Source organism: Rattus rattus, chromosome X, assembly GCF_011064425.1.
Source record: "Rattus rattus isolate New Zealand chromosome X, Rrattus_CSIRO_v1, whole genome shotgun sequence".
NCBI lineage: Eukaryota > Metazoa > Chordata > Mammalia > Rodentia > Muridae > Rattus > Rattus rattus.
Window position 1 is genome coordinate 33,894,003 of NC_046172.1, and position 25,439 is coordinate 33,919,441.

At 38.2% G+C, this 25,439-nt stretch overlaps 1 protein-coding gene across 5 annotated transcripts in view; it reads right to left on the reverse strand.

Moving 5' to 3' along the window:
* Nucleotides 1–25,439, reverse strand: part of Rps6ka3 (ribosomal protein S6 kinase A3) — a 106,097-nt gene that overhangs the window by 5,087 nt on the left and 75,571 nt on the right. For all 5 annotated transcript variants that reach the window (XM_032890189.1, XM_032890193.1, XM_032890191.1 and 2 more), the window contains 7 exons: nt 23,709–23,834; nt 21,044–21,133; nt 19,276–19,434; nt 16,705–16,866; nt 15,680–15,756; nt 8,656–8,773; nt 339–479 (listed from right to left, as the gene is read on the reverse strand). In XM_032890189.1, the coding sequence (XP_032746080.1) occupies nt 339–479; nt 8,656–8,773; nt 15,680–15,756; nt 16,705–16,866; nt 19,276–19,434; nt 21,044–21,133; nt 23,709–23,834 (873 nt within the window). The remainder of the gene's footprint in view (nt 1–338; nt 480–8,655; nt 8,774–15,679; nt 15,757–16,704; nt 16,867–19,275; nt 19,435–21,043; nt 21,134–23,708; nt 23,835–25,439) is intronic.

The following is a 25,439-nucleotide window of genomic DNA, read 5'->3' on the forward strand; positions in this document are numbered from 1 at the left end:
TTCTTAAGGTCATTTAATTTGTCTTTATAACCCTGTAATATGAGAGGCTATAAAATTCATAGATTCTGCCCTGATAGTGAACACCTGTGAATACAGCATGACAGACGTGCAAACATTTCCCTTACATTAACTTAATTACTGACATTCTGGTATGCCTTGTGCCCTTATGCCAATATGTTAGACAGTCATGTATGAGCCTCCCACACTAGAACTTGTAAACAAGATGAAAGAGAAAGTTGCTGGGGGCATGGAGAAAGGGTTCTTGGAGGCTTAGCTGTCCTTGTTCACTCTGGAGGTCACACAGAAAGCAATGACTGGATATAGAGAGGGCTGCTCACCTTTACGAGATGCGGCGCATCCTGTCTGTTTAGTTGGTATTGTGGCAGTTGGTCCCAGTGGACAATCCAAGGATGTCTGAGCACAAGAGCAGCAGTCAGTCTCTGATGAGGATCTACATGAAGCATCTTTGACACCAGGTCCTATCAGGTGAAGGAGAAGAGTAAGACAAGGTTAATTTCTTCTGGCATCCGCATTCTTCCTCAGCTTTTATGATGCTGTGTTTCCTGGTAGCAGCCCTTCGGTAATAAAGCAATTTTTACAGTAAGTGTGTGAGAAAAACACTCCAATCTCTCCTCTCTCTTTCCTGAATACCATGATGTTATGGTGCAAAGAATCAGTTTACTCTGGTTTTTCTTAGCTCTGCTCTAATTCTAGAGGTTTATAACACTCAGAGAACTCTGGACTTAGGGAGTATTAGTTCAGTGAGGGAGAGACAAAGAATCAGTTAGAAAGCAAGGTACAAACAGGTGCCAATAGCAGCCAGAAGAACATAAACTAGGAGATGGTTTCAAAAATGTCACTTTCCATTGTTACTTTCTTTGAGATAGTATTGCCATGTACTTTCAAGTGGCTTGGTACTTTTAGCCTAGCCTCAAACTTGTGGCAATCTTGAATTTAGCCTCCTGAATGCAGGTAAAAGTGACTCTTAAGAGGAAGGTGAGCCCTGAAGAATAGGCAGGAGCTTGATTTGAGAAGTATGGAGGAAGCAGAACATCTCAGGTAGACATAGGGAGTGCATCTAGAAGAAAGCCCTAAGGTACAAGAGATCATGTCTGTGGTGCTCTGAATGAGAATGACCCCCATAAGCTCCAATACTTGGTCCCCAGTTGGTAGAATGTTTGGGAAGAATTAGCAGGTGTGCTCTTGTTGGAGGAAGTGTGTTACTTTGGGGGACAGGCTTTGAGGTTTCAAGTTAGCACCCTCTGCCTCCCCTGCCACCGTGCCTTTCCTCCATCATGGGCTCTAACCCTCTGAAACTGTAAGCTCAATTAAACACTTCCTAAGTTGCCTTAGACATAGGTTTTTGTCACAGTAATAAGAAGTAACTAATACAATGTCATAGTTGAGGAGATGACTAGAGTACAGTGTGGCTATGTGTAGAAATTTGCTGTCAGGGAGAGAACACAGCAGTCACTAAAGTGGAAGAGTGAGAAGAGACACATGAGGAAGTCTTTGCAAGCCATGTTAACAACTATGGTCTTATTCTAGAGCACAAAAACCACTAACACAGATTGTAAGGTGATCAAGTTTGAAATTTAGATACTCCTTATTTATGGAGAAAAAATAATTTGAAGGGGCAAAAGCCTGGAGATTTAGATTGTTTGTTTGTTTTGAAGACAAGATCTCACATAGAGCAGGCTTCAAACTCAATTAGCAGCCATAGATGACCTTGGACATCTAATCTTCCTGCTTGAGCATCTCAAGTGCTAAGAACAGAAATACCTTCTGAACACAATTGGAAATAAGAGTGACGCAGGTGTGGCGGCACATGCCTGTAGTCCTAACCACCTGAGAAGCTGGAGGAGGACTCATTAAATCCAGTAGTTTCCCTATAGCCTAGGCAACACTATGTAAAACTTTGTATCAAAAATAAATAAGTATAAATAAAATAGGTTAAAATACCAAATGAAAAAAAAAAAAAAGACCAATCCTATCAAATTCTGAAAACGAGCCAAAGTGCTTAAAGTAAACAGAAACCTTCCAGGGGCAGAATAAAGCTCAATTACAATTTTAATAACATCTCTGTGATTGACTGGGCCAGGCCATTTCAAACTTTTCTTTCTCTTACTGATAACCCTTCAATGGCTACCCACCTTGACTACCCTCCCTCCCTTCCATGTAACTACACTGGGGAAGGCCTTATGACTATTAGGCAAGAGGTCAACCACTGATCCCCAGCTTTCTATTCCTATGGTAGCATTTTGCTGAATTCCTTCCTCAGTTCTTTTCTCATCATGCTTCGATAATCTCATTCATAATCCTTACTTTAGCTACTAGAGATGATGCTACCCCTTCACCCTCTACCACAGACTTCTAAGACCTACAGCCATGTGGCCAGTTGCCTTAATAATCAAACACCTCTAAATTATATTTTTATAGAAAGTATTTCTGAGGGTTTGTATATGCTTGGCCCAGGAAGTGGCACTATTTGGAGGTGTGGCCTTATTGGAGTAGGCATGCCACCATGGGTGTGGGCTTTAACACCCTCATCTCAGCTGTCTGGAAGTCAGTATTCTGCTAGCAGCCTTCAGATGAAGAGGTAGAACTCTCAGCTTTGCCTGAACCATGTCTGCCTGGCAACTGCCATGTTCCCACCATGATGATAATGGACTAAGCCTCTGAACCTGTAAGCCAGCCCCAATTAAATGTTGTCCTTTATAAGAGTTGCCTTGGTCATGGTGTCTGTTCACAGCAGGAAAACCCTGACTAAGACAGAATTTCAAATTCATTATGCGGAAATCTGCAACTACTCCAAATCTTAGTTTCTTACATTTGTCTGAGGTAGCATTGGGGATTGAATGCTTTGTAGCTGCTTCTTACTCGGTTATGTTCAATAAACTATGAGCTCTGTTCTTCCTGCTTAATTTCCCTTTCATTTGCCTCAGATTCCATTGCACTTACAATAATTTTTGTTCATCACCATTCATAATTTGAAATGTATAAACCTTAGAAATAATAACCGCAATCTTTTATGTCAGAGAGCACTGAACAAAACAATGTAAGTCAAACAGGTACCAGAATCCTTTTAGAGGAAACATTCAACAAAGGGCAGCTGTGGTCCTGTTCTCTTCTCCTAGCCATTATATAACCCAAAGTAGTGACAATGTTCCCGTGGGCAACTTGTTCTTAAAGAGACACACCTGTATTGACATAATCCTCCTTTCCATTTTGTAGGTAATGATAGTATTACATGTGATTACAATCTGTACAAAGGCACAAGAACTATTGTAATGGCATAGAATTTGTGAGACACATTATGAGTTAGACATAATTTTTGTGCTCTATATTTGTGTCTCCATCCTCATCTCTCACTAAAAAAGCATTCTGGAGTACAAATGAATGCAAAAGTATCAAGGCAACTTTAACTGACTAGAGGAAGAAAGTGAAGCCTAAGTTCTGATACTACGGTTATAGGTAACATTTCTTCATATACCTCACATGTGATCACGACAGTTTGTGCTAGACTGTGGATGAAAATGACTGTTCCACAGCATGCAAAAATGGAAAGTCTGATTACTGCACACAGTTTATTAATTTCCCCTTCTTTCTTTTTTTCTGAGATGGTATGTCTGCATAGTCCTGGCTGGTCTGGAATTCTTTCTATAGACAAGGCTGACTTCAACCTCTGAGATCTGCCTGCCTTCCTTAATGCTGGGATTAAAGCCATTTGCACCACCATGCTTGGCTAGCTTAGCAGCTTTTTCTTTTAAATTTTTCCACAATACCCAACATAAGTCAAGAAATCCTAGGTCTGCGTCACACTGTTATTTACAATTGAGGCTCATTGGCTATCTTGGCTTGTTCATGCTGGAGAACTCACACCAGAGGAGCAGTCTGGGGGCACTGAGCTTCCCTGTCACTTTCTTGTCCAGGTTATTTGTATTCTTTAGCACGAACACTGGACTAAGTGATAATGCAGGCCATCTAGTACTGTGCATTTTGGGTTGTCTCTCTGCCAGTCTGTGCATTCTCTGGGATCAAGAATTCTAGAATTGCCACATATTTTCTTTTCAAACCTTTTATTTATTAAACATATTCTAAGTGCTCAATAAGGAGAATTAGGAAGAAAATAGGTACCCAGAAAAATAAAGTATCTGCCTTGAGAAATCTTAATATTAGAAAAACATAAAAGCTAACATTATTTCTTTATTTTTTGGGGAAATCTCACCCAGAGAATCATGTTTGCTAAGCACGTGATTGCCGAGCTACACCCTTAGTCTAACATGTTGATTTTAAACAGAGTTAAGGTCAAGTATCAAAACATTAATTCAACTGGCTAACTGAGCTTCCTACATCAAAAGAACCCGTGAACTTCCTGGATGTGCTTTATTTACAACCTCAACTCAAACACTCAAACTGCCATTTCTAAGGAAGTCAGTGAACATTTTTACCAATACTTCTTCAGTTTCTTCTGTATTTTCCTTATTGTGATGTGGAAAAGTTACTCCTTTTTTTTTTTTTTAGAAAGAAGCGTTCTACCTATGCAATGACATACTTCCTTCAACAAGGCCCCACCTCCTAATAGTAGCGCTTCCTGTGGGCCAAGCATACTTAAACCACCAAAATGAAGTTTCAATTCATGGAATGCAGAGACAGTTTTTCCAAACAAAGCTAGTCAGAGATAATCCTAGATATTGAATTAGTCAGTTTGGAAAATTAGATTGTGTGGAGGCTAGAAGGACACAGGCATTGGCCTAGGAATAGTTAAAACAGAGAAAGAAATGCTCTGGGCTCAGCCCAGGCTATTTATCTGCACAGCTTTGGTATGGTTCTCATCTCATCCCTACATTAGAAGAACAGACGTTATTTAAACAGTTTTCAAGAATAGAAATGTCCTGTTGTTGAAAAGAAATAAAACAAAATTAAAGTATTGCAAACATTAAAAAAAGAAGTGTTCTATGAATTAAGTGAAAGTAGAAGCACTGGAAAATAAAACTTTTTGGCAGTGTTAGTCAGTGTTAGTTAGAATAGCAGCTCTAGAGCTAAGGGGTTCTGAATGAGTCCCAACAACCGGGCTATAAACCAGGCTGTTGTTAATTGTGGTAAAGATTTATCCCTGTTCTTTGTAACAAATTAAAATCAGGACTATGGGGTTGGGGATTTAGGTCAGTGGTAGAGCACTTGCCTAGCAAGCGCAAGGCCCTGGGTTCGGTCCCCAGCTCCGAAAAAAAAGAAAAAAAAATCAGGACATACTACAATTCTTTTAGGGAACATGTTCTCTGCAATGAGAATTTCAAGTGCTCATGTGTACTTGGTGACTAACTATGAACAAGTTTATACTAAAACTCTAGCCTTTGCTTTTGTCATGTGAAATGAAGATACTACCATGTATCTTACAAGGTTCTTAGGAGGTAAAGTGCACTGGGAGGCATGCAGAAGACAGACAAGTCACACAAATCCCCACCATAATTATTCACCATGTATGTTAGTAATTTAGCTTTAGAATGTATACAGATAATAAGGCCAAACCAAATTCCTTCAGGAGAGAAACAAAATGGTCCTTTTTGTAGTTCAAGATATTTTGTAATATCACTTCAACATACTACTTTATAAACAAAACCTTCTGTTAGTGTTTCTTCTCATGAATTATGACAAATAACTTTTTGGCAGCTTGTAAGAGGGGCTAGGGAGATAGTTCAGTTAGTATATGCTTGCTAGTTAGTATTTGTAAACTTGACACAAACTAGAGTTGTCTGGAAAGAGGGAGTCCTAACTAAGCATTTGCTTCCATTAGACTGCCCTGTGGGCATGTCCATGGACTATTTTAAAAAAATCTAATGTTTTATATTTACTTATTTTATTATGTCTATGAGTGTTTGGTCTACATACATGTATGAATACCACATGTATGCCTGGGACTTTCAGAGCTCAGAAGTCATTGGTCCCTTGTAACCAGAGTTACAGATAGTTTTGAACCACCATGTGGTTGTCAGGAACTGAACTCAGGTCCTCAACAAGAACAGCAAAGTATTCTATCTCCTTGCTTAATGATTGGTATGGGAGGCTCCCCCCTATTGCTGTCAGTGCCGTCCATATAAGAAATCAGATTGACTCCAGCCAGAAGAACAGATAGATGCTTAGCCTAATTGTCATCAGAGAAGTTTCATCTAGTGACTGATGGGACCAGATACAGAGACCTGCAGACAATCACTGGGGAACTCCACTGAAGTGGGGGAGAAATTAGAAGTACAGAAAAATTCTGTAGAAGCCAGAGGGATCAAGAATACCAGGAGATTTAACTTAGGTATGTGGTATCTGTCTAAAAAGCCATTCATTCCATTTTCCATTTTCCATTCATAGATTTTCCATTTTGTTGAGTAAAGGCTTCTGTAGTAAGCTCTGATGACTTGTTTTTTGAATTTCTTCAGTTTCTGTTGTTATGTTTCCCTTTTCATTTCTGATTTTGTTAATTTGGATGCTGTCTCTGTGCTCTTTAGTTGGTTTGGCTAAGGGTTTATCTATCTTGTTGATTTTCTCAAAGAACCAGCTCCGGTTTTGTTGATTCTTTGTACAGTTCTTTTTGTTTCTACTTGGATGCTTTCAGCTCCTAGTTTGAGTTTGATTATTTCCTGCCATCTACTCCTCCTGGGTGTGTTTGCTTCTTTTTGTTCTAGAGCTCTCAGGTGTGCTGTTAAGTTGCTAGTGTAGGATCTCTCTAATTTTTTTTATGAAGTACTCAGTGCTATGAATTTTCCTTTTAGCACTGCTTTCATTGCGTCCCATAAGTTTGGATATTCTGTGACTTCTAAATACTATTCAGCTATTAGAAATGTCAACTTCGGGGTTGGGGATTTAGCTCTCAGTGGTAGAGTGCTTGCCTAGCAAGCGCAAAGCCCTGGGTTCGGTCCCCAGCTCCGAAAAAAAGAAAAGAAAAAAAAAAAAAAATGTCAACTTCACACATTTTGCAGGCAAATGGATGGAACTAGAAAATATCATCCTGAGTGGAGTAACTCAGACCCAAAAGGACATGCACGGTATGTACTTGCTAATAAATGGGTATTAGCCAAAAAATACAGAATACCTAGGATATCACCCACAGAATTTAAGAAGTTTACCAAGCAGAAAGGCCAAATGAGAATGCTTCAATCCCACTTAGTAGGGGGAAGAAAGTAATCATGGGAGGTAGAAGGATGGAAGGATTTGGGTGGGAGAGGGGAGGGAGGGGGAAGGGAAAAGGGAAAAAAAGGGTTGGGGGTGGGAGGGCAGTAGAGAAGCCCAGAGGGACAGCAGAATGAATAGAAATCTGTAGCCTCAGGTGGTGGAAAGTAGGGAGACCCTCTAGAAAGAACCAGAGACCTGGGATGTGAGAGACTCTCAGGACTCAAAGGGAGGGACCTTTGATGAAATGCCCTACAGTGGGGAGAGGGAACTGCTAGAATCTACCTCCAGCAGAAAGACAGGACCTCAAAAGGAGGGAGGGATGGTGTTACCAACTCACAGTCAAAATTTCTGACTCAAAAGTGTTCCTATCTAAAAGAACTGCAGGGACAAAAACAGAGAAGAGACTGAGGGAAAGATGGTCCAGTGACCTGCCCAACTTGGGATCCGTCTCAAGGGGAGGCTCCAAGGCCTGACCCTCTTACTGATGCCCTGGTGTGCTTACAGACAGGAGCCTAGCACAGCTGTCCTCTGAGAGGCCAAACCAGCAGCTGACTGAGACAGATGCAGATACTTACACCCAACTGTTGAACTGAAGTTGGGACTGATATATTTGAATTAGGAAAAGAAAAGCAGCAGATGAGTTGGGCAGCCCCATAGGAAGACCAGCAATCTCAACTCATCCGGACCCTTGGGAGCTCCCAGACACTAAGCCACCAATCAGGCAGCATACACAAGCAGGTCTGGGGCTCCAAACACATATACAACAGAGGACTTCCTGGTCTGGCCTCAGTGCACTGAGTCCTCAAGGCCCCAAGGAGGGGGAGGTCTGGTGGGAGGAACATCCTCTTGGGGACAGGGGGAAAGGAATGGGATGAGGAATTGTGGGACTGGGGACTGGGATTGAGGACAACAGCAGGATTGTAAATAAATAAATTAATTAATTTAAAAAATACCAGGAGAACAAGGCCTAACAGAATCAACTAAACAGGGCTCATAGGGGTTTTCTCTGTCAACCACACAGACTGCATGGGTCTACACTAGGTCCTCTGCATACATGTTATGGTTGTGTATCATTGAGTCTTTGTGGGACTACTAATAGTGGTAGTGGAGGTTGTCTTTGACTCTTTCGCTTGCTCCTGGGACTCTTTTCCTCTACTAGGTTGCCTCATCTAGCCTTGATATAATGGCCTGTGTCTAGTCTTATTGTAACTTGTTATACTGTATTTGGTTTATATCCCTGGGAGGCCTGCTCTTTTCTGAAGAGAAACGAAGGAGTAGATCTGGTAGAGAGGGGAGGTGGAGGAGAGGATAGGAGGACTAGGATGTAATGCATGAGAGAATTAAAAGAAAAGAGAGATTGGTATACCACCACAAAAAAAAGAAAAAAGAAAGCAAGTTGAGAACGTGTGCTTAGCACATATGATGTCCTGGGTCCAATTCCTACCCCTGATAATAAAACAAAATGAGAGCCATGTAATTGGAAGTCACACGTACCTTTGCTGTGTCTGAAACAGAATTCCAGTAACCACCACTGAGTGAGAATTTTCCACTACCTATTCGTGCCAGTATTTCCTCTGGAGTATCATCAGGACCATTTGCAAATGGAGTGTAACTAGATTATAATAAAGTTAAAATATCAATGAAGAAAATTTCTCTTATGGTTGGTAATATTTATATTTACTTGTAGTTTCTAAATGTATTCTGAGTAATTCAGTTAATGTAATACTTTATTGGAGTCTATCAAAATGAATAAAAGACAGTAAAATGAAGTTTCATAGACCAAATAATAGGTTATTTTAATTAAACAATATATATTATATCTGTTTTAAATTATGACACAGTCTTGGATATTAAAGCAGTATATGCTTATTAATAATCAGAATAAACGTTTGAAAAATTAATTTAAGACCATAAGACATTAAAACACAGCCATAGCCAGGTGTGGTGGTTTACCCCTGTATCTCCTAGCACAGGGAGGCAGAAGCAAACAGACCTCTGTGAGTCTGAGGCCAGTCTGATATACATAAGGAGTTCCAGGACAACCAGAACAACACAGTGAGACCTTGTCTCAAAAAAGACAAAAAAAGGAAAGCTAATTAAAAAAAAAGAGTACAGCCTCCTGGTCTGACCCAGTGCCCTAAACAGACCTTGAGCGCTGGCTCCGCACCAAGTACCACCACACCCAGAGGAAGCCTGACTCCCAGGTGCTCTAACATGCGCAGGATCAGAAGAGCTCTGAAATGCCCAGGATCCCAGGATCCCAGAATCACAGGATCACAGAGGAAGTTTGACACCCAGGAGACCAGACACAACCAGGAACTCAGGAACCCAGGATCCCAGAATCATAGGTTCACAGAGACATCTGGACTCTGAGGAATTCTGACACAACCAGGATCACAGGAGGGACAGGCTGCAGTCAGAGATAGCAAGGGAAGGTAGCACTAGAGATAACCAGATGGCGAGGCAAGTACAAAGTACACAAGCAACAGAAACCAAGGCTACTTGGTAACATCAGAATCCAGTTCTCCCACTACAGCAAGTCCTAGATAACCCATCACACCAGTAAAGCAAGATTTGGATTTAAAATCACACCTCATGATGATGATAGAGGACTTTTGGAAGGACATAAATAACTCCCTTAAAGAAATACAGGACAACACAGGTAAATGAGTAGAAGCCCTTAAAGAGGAAACACAAAAATCCCTTAAAGAATTACAGGAAAACACAACTAAACAGGTGAAGGAATTGAACAAAACCATCCAAGATTTAAAACTGGAAATAGAAACTAAAGAAATCACAAAGGGAGACAACCCTGGAGATTGAAAACCTAGGAAAGAGATCAGGAGTCATAGATGCAAGCATCACCAACAGAATACAAGAGATAGAAGAGAGAATCTCAAGGGCATAAGATATCATAGAAAACTTTGTCACAACCATCAAAGATATTGTAAAATGCAAAAAGCTCCTAGCTCAAAACATACAGGAAATCCAGGACATAAAGAGAAGATAAAACCTAAGAATAATAGGTATAGAAGAGAGTGAAGACTCCCAACTTAAAGGGCCAGTAAATATCTTCAACAAAATCATAGAGGAAAACATTCCTAACCTAAAGAAAGAGATGCCCATAAACATACAAGAAGCCTACAGAACTCCAAAGAGATTGGACCAGAAAAGAAATCCCCCGCCCCTGTCACATAATAGTGAAAACACCAAATGCACAAAACAAAGAAAGAATAATAAAAGCAGTAAGGGAAAAAGGTCAAGTAACATATGAAGGCAGACCTATCAGAATTACACCAGTCTTCTCATGAGAGACTATGAAAACCAGAAAATCCTGGATAGATGTTATACAGACCCTAAGGGAACACAAATGCCAGCCCTGGCTACTATATCCAGGAAAACTGGATTATCACAGATGAAGAAACTAAATTTACACAATATCTTTCCACAAATCCGGCCCTATAAAGGATAATAGATGGAATACTCCAAAACAAGGAGGAAACTGCATTCTAGAAGAAGCAAGAATGTAATCTTGCAACAAATGCAAAAGAAGAGAGCCACACCAACATCATTCCACCTCAAACAACGAAAATAACAGGAAGCAACAATCACTATTCCTTAATATCTCTTAACATCAATGGACTCAATTCCTCAATAAAAAAAGACATAAACTGACAGAATGGATACGTAAACAGGACCCAGCATTTTGCTGCACACAGGAAACACACCTCAGAGACAAAGGCAGACACTACCTCAGACTAAAAGGCGGGAAAAAAATTTTCGAAGCAAATGGTCCCAAGGAACAAGCTGGAGTAGCCATTCTAATATCAAATAAAATCGAGTTTCAACCAAAAGTTATCCAAAAAGACAAGGAAGGACACTTTATACTCATCAAAGGAAAAAAATCAACCAATCTACTTTCAGTTCTGAACATAAATGCTCCAAATGCAAGGGCACCCACATTCATAAAACAAACTTTACTAAAGCTCAAAGCACATTTTGCACCTCACACAGTAATAGTGGGAGACTTCAACATCCCACTCTCATCAATGGAGAGCATGGAAACAGAAACTAAACAGAGACACAATGAAACTAACAGAATTTATGAACCAAATGGATTTAACAGATATCTATAGAACATTTCATCCTAAAACAAAAGAATATACCTTCTTCTCAGCACCTCATGGTACCTTCTCCAAAACTGACCATATAATCAGTCACAAAACAGGTCTCAACAGATACAAGAAGATTGAAATAATCCCATGCACCCTGTCAGATCACCATGGACTAAAGCTGGTCTTCAATAACAACAATAGAACGCCTACATATGGATGTTGAAAAATACTCTACTCAATGACAACTTGGTCAAGGAAGAAATAAAGAAGGAAATTAAAGACTCTTTAGAATTTAATGAAAATGAAGATACAACATTCCCAAACTTATGATCGGACACAATGAAAGCTGTGCTAAGAGGAAAACTCATAGCTCTGAGTGCCTGCAGAAAGAAACAGGAGAGAACATACATCAGCAGCTTGACGGCACACCTAAAAGCTCTAGAACAAAAAGAAATAAATAAACCCAAGAGGAGTAGAAAGCAGGAAATAATCAAACTCAGGGCTGAAATCAACCAAGTAGAAACAAAAAGGACCATACAAAGAATCAACAAAACCAGGAGCTGGTTCTTTGAGAAAATCAACAAGATAGATAAACCCTTAGCCAGACTAACGAGAGGACACAGAGAGTGTGTCCAAATTAACAAAATCAGAAATGAAAAGGGAGACATAACAACAGAATCTGAAGAAATTAAAAAAATCATCAGATCTTACTACAAAAGCCTATACTCAAACATACTGGAAAATCTGGAGGAAATGGACAATTTTCTAGACAGATAACAAAGTTAAATAAGGATCAGATAAACCATCTAAACAGGCCCATAACCTCTAAAGAAATAGAAGCAATCATTTCAAGTCTCCCAACCAAAAAAGCCCAAGACCAAAACAGTTTAGGGCAGAATTCTATTAGGCCTTCAAGAAGACCTAATACTAATAAACACTAAAACTATTCTATAAAACTGAAACAGATGGAGCGCTACCGAATTCCTTCTATGAAGCCACAATTACTCTTATACCTAAACCACACAAAGACCCAACAAAGAAAGAGAACTTCAGACCAATTTCCCTTATGAATATCAATGCAAAAATACTTAATAAAATTCTCCCACAAGAACACATCAAAATGACCATCCATCATGATCAAATAGGCTTCATCCCAAGACTGCAGGGATGGTTCAATATACAGAAATCTATCAACATAATCCACCTTGCAAACAAATTCAAAGAAAAAACACATGATCATTTCATTAGATGCTGAGAAAGTATTTGACAAAATTCCCCACCCCTTCATGATAAAAGTCTTGGAAAAAATCAGGAATTCAAGGCCCATAACTAAACATAGTAAAAGTAATATACAGCAAAACAGTAGCTAACATCAAACTAAATGGAGAGAAACTTGAAGCAATCCCACTAAAATCAGGGACTAAACAAGGCTACCCATTCTCCCTACTTATTCAATATAGTACTCCAAGTCCTAGCCAGAGCAATCAGACAACAAAAGGAGGTCAAAGGGATACAAATTTGAAAGGAAGAAGTCAAAATATCACTATTTGCAGATGATAGGATAGTATACTTAAGTGACCCCAGAAGTTCCACCAGAGAACTACTAAACCTTATAAACAACTTCAGCAAAGTGGCTGGGTATAAAATTAACTCAAACAAATCAGTAGCCTTCCTCCACACAAAGGATAAACAGGCTGAGAAAGAAATTAAGGAAACAATATCCTTCACAATTGTCCCAAATAATATAAAATACCTTGGTGTGACTCTAACCAAGGAAGTGAAAGATCTATATGAAAAGAATGAAATGTCTTTGATGAAAAAAATTGAAGAAGATCTAGAAGATGGAAAGAACTCCCATGCTCTTGGATTGACAGGATTAATATAGCAAAAATGGCCATCTTGTCAAAAGCAATCTACAGATTCAATGCAATCCCCATCAAAATTCCAATTCAATTCTTTATAGAGATAGAGCCATTCTCAACTTTATCTGGAGAAAAAAGCAAGCAAGCAAGCAAACAAACAAAAACCCCCAAAACCCCAAAAAACCAAACAAAGAAAAAACCCCCAGGATATGGAAAAGTATTTCCAACCATAAGAGAACTTCTGGGGGAATCATTATCCCTGACCTTAAGTTGTACTACAGAGCAATTGTAATTAAAAAAAAAAGCACATGGAGTTGATACAGAAACAGACAGGAAAAACAATATAATAGACCTGAAGACCCAGAATTTAAACCCCCATAACTCTAGTCACCTGATCTTTAACAAAGAAGCCAAAATCATCCAGTGGGAAAAAAGACAACATATTCAACAAATTGTGCTGGTTCAAGTGGCGGTCAGATATAGAATAATGCAAATAGATTATTTTTATATCCTTGTACAAATCTCAAGCCCAAGTAGATCAAGGACCTCCACATCAAACCATATACACTCAAAGTAATAGAAGAAAAACTAGGGAAGCATCTGGAACACATGGGCACTGGAAAAAATTTCCTGAACAAAACACCAATGGCTTATGCTCTAAGATCAAGAATCGACAAATGGGATCTCATAAAACTACAAAGCTTCTGTAAGGCAAAGGATACTGTGGCCAGGACAAAACGGCAACCAACAGATTGGGAAAAGATCTTTACCAATCCTACAACAGATAGAGGCCTTATATCCAAAATATACAAAGAACTCAAAAAGTTAGACCTCAGGGAGACAAATAACCCTATTAAAAAATGGGGTTCAGAGCTAAACAAAGAATTCACACATGAGAGATGTAGAATAGCTGAGAAACAACAAAAGAAATGTTCAACATCTTTAGTCATAAGGAAATGCAAATCAAAAACAACCCTGAGATTTCACCTCACACCAGTGAGAATGGCTAAGATCAAAAACTCAGGTGACAGCAGATGCTGGCGAGGATGCGGAGAAGAGGAACACTCCTCCATTGTTGGTGGGATTGCAGACTGGTACAACCATTCTGGAAATCAGTCTGGAGGTTCCTCAGAAAATTGGACATTGAACTGCCTGAGGATCCCGCTATACCTCTCTTGGGCATATACCTAAAAGATGCCCGAACATATAAAAAAGACAAGTGCTCCACTATGTTCATCGCAGCCTTATTTATAATAGCCAGAAGCTGGAAAGAACCCAGATGCCCTTCAACAGAGGAATGGATACAGAAAATGTGGTACATCTACACAATGGAAGTACTACTCACCTATCAAAAACAATGACTTTATGAAATTCATAGGCAAATGGATGGAACTAGAAAATATCATCCTGAGTGAGGTAACACAATCACAGAAAAACACACGTGGTATACATCATTGATAAGTGGATATTAGCCCAAAAGCTCGAATTACCCAAGATAAAATCCACAGACCACATGAAGCTCAAGAAGAAGGATGACCAAAGTGCAGCTGCTTCAGTCCTTCTTAGAAGAGGGAACAAAATACTCACAGGAGGCAATGAGACAAAGAGTGGAGCAGAGACTGAAAGGTCATCCAGAGACTGCCCCACCTGGGAATTCATCCCATATACAGACACCAAACCCAGACACTATTCCTGATGCCAAGAGGTGCTTGTTGACAGTAGCCTGATATTGCCATCTCCTGAAAGGCTCTGCCAGAGCCTAACAAATAACAGAGGTCGATGCTCAAAGCCAACCATTGGATTGAAAATGGGGTCCTCAATGGAGAAGTTAGAGAAAGGACTGAGGTGGTTGAAGGGGTTTGCAACCCCATAGGAAGAAAAACGCTATCAACCAATCAGATACCCCAGAGCTCCCAGGGACTAAAGCACCAACCAAAGAGTACACATGGAGGGAGCCACGGTTCCAGCTGCATATGTAGCAGAGGATGGCATTGTCAGGCATCAATGGGAGGAAAAGTCCTTGGTCCTGTGAAGGCTTGATATCCCAGTATAGGGGAATGTCAGGGCAGGGAGTGGATGGGTGTTTGGGGAGCACCTCATGGAGGCAGCGGGTGGAGAGATGGGATAGGAGGCTTCCAGAGGGGAAACTGGGAATGGGGATAACATTTGAAATGTAAATAAAGAAAATATTCAATAAAAGCAAAGCAAAAAAAGGGTACACCTTTAATTATTATAGGTTATATATTATATATATATCACATATATACATAGCTTCTACATATATATTAGACATAACATATACATAGGTAACATATATAGTACATATATTAAATATAGCATTTATGTATATATATACACACATACATAGTATATAACGCATATGCATATGTTAAATATACATTATATGGATATATACTATATGTGTGTACTTTACATGATATATTAATATGAAAAGCATAAAAATATTCCAACATAGGTATTTACAAGCCTAAATCATTTAAGTAAAATATCGATGAATAAATGTTTGAGGTACATACTTACCCAGTAAGCATTGTATAAAGGAGGACACCAAGACTCCATATATCACAGGCAGCATCATAACCTTGTCGTTTTAAAACCTAGAAAAAGTAAAAGATGAGTATTACCATCTTTTTATTTATACATTTGTGTATGAATGCCGGCTTGTCGATTTGTACACACCACAAAGGCCAGGAGAAGGTATCTGATCCTATGGAATTAAAATTCCAGTTAGCTATTGATCCTTTGCAAGAGCAAGAAGTACTCTTAACTGAAATCATCTCTCCAGCTTCACCCACTTTTTTTTGGCATGTCTTTGGACAGTAAATAGAATTAAATTTTACCAATCAATACAAAGAAGAAAAACTTCCATAAAACATGATTAATAAGATTGTATAGTAATCTCGTATAGTAATTTTCTTTAAAGACTGTGATATTGAGATGAATATTTATTCATTTTTGTGGAGCTGAGGATCAAATTCAGGGTTTCTTCAAGGTTAGGACAGTATTCCCTAATGGAGGTATACTTTGAGTTCCAATGTATTCTTGATATGTGGAGAGTTAGCTAGCCTGTATTCTGGTAAGATGTCTGTAGACAAAGAGCAGAGGCAGAAGAGAGTCAACAGTAGAAGCAAAAGGGCAAAGCTGGCTGTGGTGGTTCACATTTGTAATCTCAGCACTTGGGAGGCTAAGGTGGATTACTGCAAATTCAAGGCCGGGCTGGGTATAGAATTAAAACGCTGTCTCAGAAGAAAACAGGGCAGGACAGTCTTAATGATATGCAAGGAAGTATGAAGTGACTAGAACTTCAGGTAGAGGATCCTAGGGAAACTGAAGAGCTTTTGTAATATCTTACAGAATTTAGATCTTTCCACCCTAGGAAATCTGATGTCGTTGAAGCATCAAAGAGAAACACAAAGGGCTAACATTTTATTTCAATGATCAGTTCAGTGATTCATCAATTAAACAGTATTTAACTATTCTATATTAAAGATAACCAAAGTGTTCTTAAATATACCCAAATACTGTAAGCATATTCTCACAATTACCTCTGGTGCAACAAAGTTTGCAGTATAGCAAGGAGTCATAAGAAGACCATTTTCTGCTCTCAGTTGTTTTGCAAAGCCAAAGTCACAAATTCGAATAGATTCTGGATTACCAGACTCATCCACATAAAGAATGTTGCTAGGTTTCAAGTCTCTGTGAACAACCTAGATGAAATAAAATTAGAAATTTACATTAATATATTTTCCAGTGAAATTTCTTTATTCTCATACTGCCAAACGATACACCTAACAAGCTGATGAGTATAGACCTTTAAATTATCCCAATATTATAAAATGCTGTTAACATAAGCAGAGCTTTCTAACACTGATCTGGGAGTATGGAGGAGGAAGAAACAATATTAGTTACCTATTCCCTGTTGCCTAGTTCTATAACTGGGTAAAGGAGAATTGCAGGCAATTCATTCATTTCAGAACAGCTATTCAGCTCCTACCATGTGTCAGTGTAAATATAAAGAGCTGCAGAAATTGTGTGAGTAAGACCCATAAGATCTTGGCTATTTCGTGGTAGCTGCTTGCAAAAGAACTATGACAGACAGGTTCAGATGACGATTTTAAAAAGCACGGGAGGGTTTTGAGAGGAAATCACATCTTCCCTAAGACCTAAATTGGACACTTAAAACAAGCCATAAAAGCAGTAGGATAAAGCAATTCTAAAGTGAGGGAATGGTATACATATACCAAGGTAGAAATAATAAATATATGAACTGGCATGTTGTTTATAACAATAAAAGTAGGGGTTGGGGATTTAGCTCAGTGGTAGAGCGCTTGCCTAGGAAGCTTAAGGCCCTGGGTTCAGTCTCCAGCTCAAAAAAAGAAACCAAAAAAAAAAAAAAAAAAAAAGTAAAAACTCAAATCCAAACTCAAATAAAATATTATTTATTTGATATACAAATCAAGATGTCACACACACAAAACCATTCTCTTTTTAAAGAGAGTTTACACTGGATTCCCTTTTCTTTTTTTAAAGACTTATTTATTATATGTATATGAGTACACTGTCACTATCTTCAGACACACCAGAAGAGGGCACTAGATCTCCTTACAGATGGTTGTGAGCCACCATATGGTTGCTGTGAATTGAACTCAGGACCTCTAGAAGAGCAGTCAGTGCTCTCAACCTCTAGGCCATCTCCCCAACCCTCTGATTCCTTTTTCAATCACCAAATTTGGAGTCTATATTTTAATCATCTTAGTTTTAGTTCCTAACATCAGAACATTAATTATATTTTACTAACTAAGTGATAAGGCATGGGGAAAATAACACAGAAGACTTAAGATAACTGCAAAGCTTATTGTTCAGTAACTACTGGATCTTCTACCAATTTCAAGTTACAGTTCTGGGAAAATCTTGACTAGCCCACAACCAGGGAGCTGCAGATCTAACTCATTCCATTTGTTAGGTTTAAGGATAAAACAAACAAATGAACAAACAAACAGTCCACGTCTGAAATGAACAACCAAGATGAGATCCTTGGGCTGGAGAGATGGCTCAGCGGTTAAGAGCACTGACTGCTCTTCCAGAGGTCCTGAGTTCAAGTCCCAGCAACCACATGCTGGCTCGTGACCATCTGTAATTGGATCTGATGCCCTCTTCTTGTGTGTCTGAAGACAGCTATAGTATACTTACATACATACAATAAATAAATAAATCTTTGAAATGAACTCCTTAGGAGTCTTTTTTTTTTTTTTTTTTTTGTTTTCGCAATAACAAAACCAAAAGGCCCTGGAGACTGGCTTTAGTTGGTAAAGTGCTTGCCTTGAAAGCTCAAGCGCCTGAGCTCAATCCCCAGAAACCATATAAACATGCCAGGTATGGTGCTGTGTGTTTGCGATTCCAGGGCTGCAAAAGGAGACAAGGGGATTCCTGGGGCTCATCAGCTGTGGATTTAGCATTAATTGGTGAGGTTCAGGCCAATGAGAGACCCTGGTCCAAGAAAGATAGATAGTGTTCCTGAGGATGACACTGATGTTGTCCTCTATGATCCATATGCATGTGCACACACATCCAAGGACAGAGATGCAAGTGCTTAAAAATCTTTGATATATACCGCAAATGTATTTCTCTCAATTAAAAAGTGTTAAAAAATAAGCAAAACTCCCCCTGATACTCCTTCATCTTACATCATTTTTATTTTTTCCTTTCTCCCTTTCTTCCACAGACTTCATTCTTTTGAAAATATAAGTGTTTTTTCCACGTACTAAAATACATATGCAGGAGGAAACAAGGAGACCATTCACTTGTGCACATAGACACACATCAGCATTCTCCCTTTCTGCTTCATTAGAAGTGGGCCTAGTTTCCGAGGATACAGAGTGCTATGATTTACAGATCTGCAGATCTCATTAACTTTTTCCTGGAAAGCATAACAGCTGAATATAAGCATGCTAAGAATTTAAAGTACCTCAGATTCAATGAAAAAGATTTGTGTAAAGGAAGAACAGTAGGATAATGAAGCTCATTACGGTTTTTCTATTATTTTTGAATTTCTAATTTTAGTTTGGGTATTAATATAAAAGGATGTGCATACAAATATGTGCATATAAAACACTTACCCCTTGTGTGTGAAGATACTCAACAGTTTTGGTTATAGTAAACAGGACAGCACTGGCCTCTCGCTCTGAGAAAAACTTCTGTCTAAGAATTTTATCCAGCAATTCACCTCCTTTCATAAGTTCCGTTACTACATATACGTATTTTCCATCATCATACACCTATAAAATTTAACATCAAAACAAAAAATATTTGAAGCTTTGTATGTCCATAAATTACTACTTAAACATACTAAAGGTGAGTGAATATATTAAAAGAAAGATAAAAATTGTACATTCAAGAAAACTTTACTTGTGAAAAAACAGTGCAGGATTTCTGGTTAAAAAGTCATTTATAGTAAATAGTTTCATATTTAATGTGACTAAGTCGGCATTCTTTATCTAAGAAAAATTAGTCTGAGAAAATCGTTTTGACCCTAGCTAAATAGACTTTGAGCCTATGTGAGCACCAGCAGCAAGAAAGAGCTGACTACTTACCTGGGAAGTGGATATTTTTTGTTAATACTCAGTTATAATAAAAGCTATGGGAGACAGAGGTATCTGGGCAGCCCTGGAGGTGGTAATGGTCAAGAAAGGCTTCTTGGGAGGAAGTAGCCCATAGGGAAATCTTAGCTTTGGTAGTCAACCAGGCAAGGAAGGGAAATGATATTCCCTCTTAGGATCCACACACTCAAAGAGCACTTGGAGAAAATAAGGCATGCATGCTTTAAAAGGGCTTCATTCCAAATAAAGCATGGCCAGAACGTGTGTAATGAAATACGGAGAACTGCTGCAGAGGAAGGCAGGGGGGAAGACAGTTTGGGAGCCTTCAGAGAAGTGAATCAATCTTGATTAACATTACCATTTTCTATGTTCAAATTCACATACTATAAACAATAATATAAAACTAGGTTTTAGAGCAAAACTAGAGAATTAATTACATATTTTAAGGTTTTGTTTTTATTAATTTTTAAGATTTATTTTTATCTCTGTGCATGTGCACACATACATGTAAATGTGAGTGTTAGTGTCTGTAGTGACCAGAATCATCAGATCCCCTGGAGCTAGAGTCACAGATGATTGGTTGTAAGCCACCTGAACTGGGTTCTAGGAAATGAACTTGGGTCCTGTGGAAGAGCAACAAGTGCTCTTAACCACTGAGCTGTCTCCCTAGATCCTACAATATTGTTCTTAATCTACCATACATACATATATATATATATGTGTGTGTGTGTGTGTGTGTGTGTAGATATATGTATATTATCTGTATATTATACATATATCTACACACACATATATGTATATTATACATATATATGTATGTGTGTATGTACATATATATGTTAGTATACAAAGTATTGAGTTTCATCATGGGATTTTCATACATACTCTTTTGTTTTTTAAAATCAATCCTTTTCTTCCACTACATTCCCCTCTAATCTGTGTCTGTCCTGCTGGTTCCCTCCTTCCTACTCTAAGTTCCCTCTTATGATCTCATGTTGTCTTCTCAAACTTCCCTTAAGATATCTTTATCATCTTTCATGGTCACCTTTCTAGTTTCATGACCTATATGTCTTATTTGCATACACACACACACACACACACACACACACACACAAATAAAATAAGTCTAGGTCAAAGTCTGGGAAACTTTGCTTAAGATAATCATTTCCACATTCATCCATTCTAACTTACTTTCTAGGATGATTATTCTGAAGTAGTCTCTGTCTAATTCAGAATATTAAACATTGAAAAATACCTCAAATTTGAGTTTGTTAAATAATCTACTTACATCTTTTAGGGTAATGATGTTTGGATGCTGTCCGTAACGAAGAAGAATTTCAATTTCTTCTGTTGGGTCTCTCTTGCTTTTATCAATAATCTAAAAGGAAGATATTTAACATAAAATTTTATGAACATGAACCTCAAATGTTTATAGTTATAGACCTTGGGTATCATCATATGTAACTATTGCGCATACAAATCATTTATCAGTCATTTGTAGTTAGCTATTTAGCCAGATTATTTAATTAGAAAGCTAGTCTCCATACAGATGGCAAGGCTATGTAAAGCTAACCATGTGACACATTCCTACCAGGTTACATTCCTACCAGGTCACTCCAAGGTAAGTTTTTTTTTAGTACAATTGTGACTTACTAAAAACTCAAAAGCCTCAGGAAAACCTACCAATAACAAAGTATCATATCATTTCTTTTCATCTTTTAGTTTCTCAAACATTTGAGAATTCAGTTAATTTCTAATTCCCTATCAATACAGATGACTTTGAGATAAATGTGTCTAAAATACCAGCATTAGCATCTGTGTGAATTGGCTTCTTTAATTAAGTATTCTAATGGACTATCACATTGGATGTAAGCTACTTATAAAAATTAAGTAAACATGCAGGAGAATATGGGGAGGGCAACAAGGGGGATGTATCGGGGAATATGCATATGGGGGGGGGAGGGGGGCTTATGGACAGGGAACCTGAAGGGGAATAACATTTGAAATGTAAGTAAAAAAAATATATCTAATAAAAATTTTAAAAAATTAAGTAAACAAACTTATTTTTGAAGCTAAGTAGAAAGCTCTCTATAAAACAACCCTGAAAAAATTACTTGACTAGAATAAAGCTCTTTAAAATAATAATGTAGCTTTTAAAAATTTGTCAGCTGTTTAACATTTTAAAATGTTTTAATATTTTCAAGTACTATACATACATATATACTTTTAAATTTAATTTTATGTGTATGAGTATTTTGCCTACATGAGTATATCCCTGTACCACATGTATGTCTTGTGTCCAATGAGACCAAAAAAAGGTACTATAGCCTTTAGAATTTGAGTTACTGATGGTTGTGAGCGCCTGTGTGGGTTCTAGGAAAAAAACCTGGGTCTGCTGGAAGTGCTTTCTTTTTATTACAAAAACATTATGTGTGTATACCATGAGTGTGCAGAAGCCCTCAGAAGTTAGAAGTGGGTGTTGGATTCCGTGGAATTGGAGGTACAGTCTGTGAGTGCTAGAAAAGAAACCCAGGTCTCCTGCAAGAGCAGTGTGCTCTTCACTCCTAAGCTCTCTCTCCAGCCCTAAGTAACACATTTTGTAAAGACAATTGGGCTTTGTTTTCTGAGACAGGGTCTCGTGTGCACAGACTGGCCCCCAAGTTCCTCTTTAGCTGAGGATTAACTCCCCTTCATTATCCTGCCTCTACTCCCAAGGGCTGGGATGCCTTGCATGTGCTACCACACTTGCTCAATTCTGGCTTTTATTCACTCAAAGAGTAGTCTGAAACAAATTTTGTGGTCTTTATGTTCAATTTTATTTTATCATCTTCAGTTTTTAAATGTTTTTAAGACAGATTCTCATTTTATAGTCCAGATAAGCCTCAAAATGACCATATAGCTCAGGCTGGCCTCATGTTGGCAGCAGTCTTTCTCAAATGGGCCCTCAGGGCATGTTTAATGTATTTATGGAGACAAAATACATTCTTAAACTGCCTATAAATAAGTATACTACCCCTTTCTCCTTGCATATTACGAATGTGAAATTTCCAGCCACTCCAGATTTCAATAGAACAATGAATGGCAGAGCAGCAAGTTGAATACATTTCTATGGCTCGTTCTGTATCCGATAGAAAGCCTCTTTAAAGCAGTTATATCCAGTTTGGCACAGTAATAATTTGCTACTCTCTTGTTCACTAAGCATAAGCTACTCATAAACTACTATGAAAGTTATAAGGGTAGCTGGAAGCTTTAGGCATTACTTCAATTACTTGAACTGGGAAAGGAGAGATTATTATCATAAACAGTGAAAAGGCAGATAATTTTAACATAATGCTTGTTCATTCACAGCTAGAGGTTTGAAACTCAAACTTTATCATAAAACTACATGCAGGTTTGTGGCTTGGACAGTTTTGTCTTAAGAAATTATATAAAATTAAAATTAGTGATGCTAAAAATGATCATGATTCTTATTCTTTTAGTGGTTCAAAGGTTCATTTTAGATATAAAGAAAGGTATGGACAGCAGAAATAATACAAAGTTTACACATGGGCGAGGAATTCCCTGATTCTCTGATCATAAAGTAGGGACAAGTACAGGGCGTCCTATTAAAAGTCATGAGGCATCAACAGGCACTTCCCTGGCTTAACTATAGCTATCTTACTGTTTACTTCATGGGAAGCCATGACTCCACATTAAGATCTTTAAAGATCACTGACAGACATATAAATTTACCTTCAATTTATTTCATAACAAAAAGCACTTTTGCCAAAAGAGAAGAATGTATTTTGTTTTAGGGAGAGTCTTGCTATATTGACTTAGGTTAACTTCTAACTCATGATTCTCCTGCCTCCGGAGTCGCTGGATTGTGGTCACGTGCTACTTAATACATGTGGGTTAGAAGACATGTATGATTAGGACTGCCAGAGTTGCATTTCAAATCTAAAAATATTTACCTTCACGGCAAACTCCATGTTTGTGGCTTTATGTATACATCTCTTACAAACGGAGTATGAGCCAACACCAATATCCTCTTTTACTTCATATCCATCAGTAAACTGAATACTGTTCCTGTGTAATTGCTACAAGCAAAAATCATAGGTTGATAAAGAGTTCTGTATTCTGTCTTATGCATTTTATAATATGGAAATATTTTACTCAGCATATATTGATGATGTTATCTATTAATACATGTATTAACAATAAAATGAGTAAAAATATTCATAGTATATATTCTTCAAGTACCTATTAATAACCAAGAAACAGGCCCTTTAAAATGGTTATATTAATAAGAGAAATGCTTCCATTTTGTTTTTATTTTTGAGAATTTCATACAATATACTTTGATCATATTCATTCCTCTTCCTGAAATCCTACCAGAACCCCTCCGCCCGCCCAACTTCACGTTCTTTTTCTCTCTTAAAAAATAAACCCAAAACAAAAAGAAAACAAGACACCAAAAAAGCACAGGAACACACACACAGACACACACACACACAAACACACACTCAGACACACACACACACACACACACACACACACACACACACACACACACACACACACACACACACACACCCTCTCCATGGTCAACTATTCCTGTCCTAGAGTAGAGCTGATATTCTCAGTGTTACTCCACTGATGAAAAACCTAAGTTTCCCTCACCTAGCAGGCATGAGTTGCAAACAGGTTCTTGGCTAGGGATGGGACTTTATGTCTATTTCCTTTTTTTACATGCTAGGATTTTGATTGGCTTGAACTTATGATATATATGTATGTATGTATGCATGCATGTATATATGTATGTGTATATATGTGTATATATATATATCTGTATCTATATAAAACTTCTGTGTATGTGTCTGTAGGTCACCAGTGTGGGAGTGCCCATAGAGGCCAGAAGAGGGTATAGGATCCCTTGGAGCTACAGTTACAGATATATGGTTGTGAGCTGCCATGTGTGGGTGAGGAGAATCAAATAAATCCTCCGGAAGAGCAGGAAGTTGTTTTTAATATATCTAGCCCTGAGACTCCTTCATTCCCCAACCACTTTTACAAACAAACAAACAAACAAACAAACTCTTACTTTTTCAAAAGGCTAATTTAAACCTATGATGTAAAAGATGAATTAAAACTTTTAAATGTATTTTTATTTTTTGACACAGTAATGGCACGTTTATGATGTGTAGTACATCTCAATAACTGTACTCAATGGGCAATGATCACACAGGGGTGAATTACAATTATCTTCCCACGATGCTGTGACAAAAAGAACAAAATTTCATAGTTTATTCTCCCCTTTAGCAATATGTATCAACTTAGTTTTCTGTTGCAAACACCCCATTCCCAGACACATGTACTCAGACTTACTTCTATGTCCTTTACCTACTTTTTTTCAGATGTGATAGTCAGATCATATGAAGGGGTAAATGTACTGTGCTAGATAATTTTATTTCTGTCAACTTGACAAAAACCTCAACTGAAAAAAAATGCCTCCATCAGATTGGTCTATGGTATGTTTGTGGGACATTTTCTTGATTAATGAATGGTTGATGTGATAGGGCCCAGCCCACTGTGGGCAATGTCATTTTTGAGTAGGTGGTCCTGGGTTGTGTGAGAAAGCAGTCCAAGCAAGCCAGATTCTACTTTATTCCTGCCTCCAGGTTCCTGCCTTGAGTTTATTTACT